Here is a 4,084-nt window from a genome sequence, read left to right as displayed (position 1 = left end):
ATATTTTAAAAATTTATATAAATGACATGCTAGTTTAGGGTCGTGAGCCGGCTCGAGCTCGATAAGTAAAGCTTGGGCTCGGGCTCATTTATTAAACGAGCTTATTTTTAGGCTCGAGCTCGGGCTCATGCTCGATTAAACTCGGCTTGATCGAGCTTTTTAACGAGCCAATCTCGATTAGTTTGACTCATTTGCACCCCTACTCTTACATGGCGTCTTTCAATACATATATATTTTAAGTTTTATAAAACCAAATAATATATATTTCTGTCAAATTCTGACGATGAACGTGACGTAAATCAAAAGAAACATGCCGAATAAGGATGTCCAGGATATCAAAAGATCTCGATTATTATTTGTTAGCTATATAATATTAACAACTTCTTTGTTATACATTTATTTTATATATCTAATAAAAAGGACGTAAACATTATTTAATTTCCATTTCTCATGTTACAACGCACGTGTCAGTGATAACGTATATACGTTAAATAATATGTTAACGGAATTGGGCTTTGTGCATTCATCTTTATTGGTGCAATTTATTTTTATTATTTTTTAAAATGAAAAGACATTAAATTTTATTTGTATGGATACAATAAAAACAATTTTTTTAGAGCACCACAATAGCAGGCCTCAAAACTGAGTTCACGTGGACACTGTCCAAACTTTATCACTCAACTTAAACCTGTTTGAGAACATCTTTTTTCTTAAAACCAACACGACAACATGCATAAAGACAAATCATGATCCCAAATAGCTGATATTTGAAGTGTTTCTGTTGAACCGAGTGTTGTGGAACGAGGATTTTTAGTCAAAAATGTCGTCACGTTACTGCCACGTATGTAAATAGGGATTAACTGCTCTTAAATAAATGCATTGATTTAACTAAAAAATAATTATATCTTTAATCTTTTTATCTTTTGATAAAAATGTAAGTGGGAGCGTTTGACCCCAAGAATAATGATGTAAAAGTGGGTTAACGTCCATATATATAAAACCTGGTCTCATTAAAATCATCTAATGCTTAAGTTTAACAACATAAAATATAATTAATTATAAAATAGCTTTAGTATATTATGATTAGGCTAGGTTAGGGCTATATGTGCCTCAGGTGAAACCTTTTGGGGTTTTCTAGAGACACCCTCCCAATACATCCCGTATAGAATTATACGGGGCATATTGGGCCCCTTTATAACCCCCGGTATAGCCCTATACGGGACGTATTAGGGGTGTATGGGTGTCTCTAGTAGGACCCAACCTTTATCTTTTTTCCTATAAGGCTAGAATTATGGTGATTCTTCATTTCATAAGTGATTAAATCAATGTTAAAGGTACAACGATAACAGCATAGGGTATAAGTGCAATATTCTAACTATTTGTGAGTCAGATGAAAAGCTTTACCTAAAATTATACTGTACTTTAACTCAAATCATGTCTCTTTAGTCTTTATCTAGGAAATCACTTTCACATAGTATTTTTCCACTTAAAGCACAAAGCACTCACTTTCCTTAAAACTATTTTCAATTTCACATGCCCCTTCTAACAAAGAGAGAGGCCCTAAAACAATCCTTGTGGTGATGGAATATCATATGAACAACAAGATCATATGGTAGTTTAAACATGCCTGTGATGCAGATGATGAAAACGAAGACGGAGACGAAACAAAGATCCAGACTTTAGACGGTGGTGAAGAGTCGAAATTGAATCAAGAACTTAACCTTACAGACAGTTTAAACATGGGTGTTTCATCAGAAAGTACAACTCAACAAGAAGCATCAGATTCAACTGAACCTAGGGTTTTCTCTTGCAACTATTGCCAAAGAAAGTTCTACAGCTCACAAGCATTAGGGGGTCACCAAAATGCCCACAAAAGAGAAAGAAATCTTGCAAAAAGAGGCCAAAGATTAGGGTTTCTTTCAAACCCTATGATTTCAGCAGCTGCAGCTTTTGGCCACACATATATGCATCAACAACAAAACCATCAAAATTACGGTTCTACCCTTTCTTCACTTCCTCTCCATGGCTATAACTACAACAGCAACAGATCACTTGGAATTCAGGTACACTCAATGATCCACAAGCCTGCTAATTCTATGATTTCAAGTTCTTCATCAGCTGGGTTCAACTTCAAAAGCTTTTATGGACCATCAAGACCCCATGTTGATCAACAACCAGCTATAGGAAAGCTTAAAGTATCAACCTATCCCTCAAACCTGGCCGCAGCTCCTCCGTCCCATGGCGGCGGCGGTTTATGGTGGCCGGAGTTGAAGATCAATCAAGATGAGTCCCAGAAACTTGATTTATCCCTCAAGCTTTAGTCAATTTGATCACCCTTGACTATGCATTCAGTTACATATATATTTTTTGTCTTCTTAAATGTTTCTGGTTGAGGATCCATGATACTTATGCTTCTTTTTCTTTACTTTTTGTTTATTTTTTTGAAATTGAAAATAGTGTGTATATTTAGATCTTGGAAAGATTGTTGCAGATATTGTTCTTTTATGTATTTTGTTGGGTTTCCATATTTCCAACCCACCATATGATGGCAACTGATAAGAAAGAAGCACAGTCCAAACAATCAACCAAACGAGTTTGATGTTTTCATATATTATTCCCCACAAGTCTAGCTTTAAGTTTTTAAAATTCAACTTTTATCTTATACTGGTCATTTGTTTTTTACTTTACATTTTGTGCAGTTCTTTTTACTATATATAAATATAAATATTATACAGTTGCATTGATCAAATAGTATATGAGGGAGTAATCACTCGTCATCAAAGTACAAGGGTCTTAGTGTAATTAGTTATAAGTGTGTTTAGGCCATACTTAAACATGTCTGTAAAGTCTAGGGGTTAGAGTGTCCATGTGTAAAGTTTGTAGCTGTACACGTGTCTGTATCTTGTTGTTATTGAAATATATTGCAACTATAATCATCAAACCTTTTGATGATCTATAAATAGGGGCAACAATCAAATCGTTATTCAATACAAGATTGTTGTTCATATTATCATTGTTCATCTTGTTATCTTATTAATTCATTATCAAAGATCCCCATTGCGCCAACAATTGGTATCAGAGCATCAAGGATTTCACGAGTTAATTATTAGTTTGAACAATTAAAGATAGGCGGTGGTTAATTTCACAACCAGGAACGAATTCTGGCCAGAAAATAGCAGCAGCAATAGATTCTGGCGACGTTTTCCAGCGAATTCGGTTTTCCGGCGGATGATTCCGGCAACCACGTTTTTTCGGAAAGTGGTTTTTCTGGCAGATTTTGAACAGCAACAGCAAGTACCGCTGGTCTTCGGAGATATATTGAAGTTCCGACAAGGAAAAGAAATGACAGCAGGTTGTTTTTTTCGATAAAAAGGCTAGTCCGGCGAAATTTGTTTTTCTGGCAGGCCTGTTTTTCCAGCAGAATTTGAACGGTGTTTATTGCTGTTGGTTTCTGACACAAGAAAAGGGCATCAGTTCAGTTTATTCGGTGGTACATGGCTTTCCGGCGAATCCAGTTTTGCAATAACGAAATTCCGGATATATTCTTGTGCAGTGACTGCGGTTTTTTTTGAAGATTACGCTTAGGATTAGTGGCGGTGGTACTTCTGGTTTCAAAATTTCAACAAACATGGATTTAAATTTGGTGTGGGTAGCGGTGCGACTTTCTGATGATATAAAAAGGGCGTCGGTATAGAGTTTTCCGATGGGGTATCGGGAGTCAAGAGGCAGCGTGGTAATTATGTTTGCGGGATGTTGTAAATCCAGCGATGTCCGGTAAATAAAGACGGACACAACGGTGGTTTGTTCGAGTACGAATCAGAAACCGAGGTTAAAGATCAAAGTTGATCGATTCCAACAAAAAGGAGTTTTGTTGACGGACCGAATCGAAGAAAAATATACAAGGCTGATTCAGTTTCGTCAGTACGTATAACATGTTTTTTTTTTTTTTTTTTTTTTTTTTTTTTTTTTTTTTTTTTCAGAAAACGAATTTCGATTAAGGAATAATCAAGTGTGGTTGAAGGAATTATATTCACCGGTTTTCGGTTAATACAAATTCAGGTTTGCAAATTATATTCTTGAATCA

General features: G+C 35.6%; 1 protein-coding gene across 1 annotated transcript; it reads left to right on the top strand.

The window, feature by feature from the left end:
* Nucleotides 1-820: 820 nt before the first annotated feature.
* On the top strand, nucleotides 821-2,417 carry LOC143624942 (zinc finger protein 1-like). Its single transcript, XM_077095431.1, has 2 exons — nucleotides 821-841; nucleotides 1,617-2,417. The coding sequence occupies exons 1-2, from the start codon at nucleotides 821-823 to the stop codon at nucleotides 2,319-2,321; spliced, it is 726 nt and encodes a 241-aa protein (XP_076951546.1). The 3' UTR covers nucleotides 2,322-2,417.
* The last annotated feature ends 1,667 nt before the right edge of the window (nucleotides 2,418-4,084 follow it).

The sequence above is a fragment of the Bidens hawaiensis genome, unplaced genomic scaffold (genome assembly GCF_021521415.1).
Source record: "Bidens hawaiensis isolate Kalapana, Puna unplaced genomic scaffold, B.hawaiensis_p1.1 tig00004003_1, whole genome shotgun sequence".
In the NCBI taxonomy this organism is placed as follows: Eukaryota; Viridiplantae; Streptophyta; class Magnoliopsida; order Asterales; family Asteraceae; genus Bidens; species Bidens hawaiensis.
Note: the sequence above shows the minus strand (reverse complement) of the source record. Positions and strands in the feature narration are given on the sequence as shown.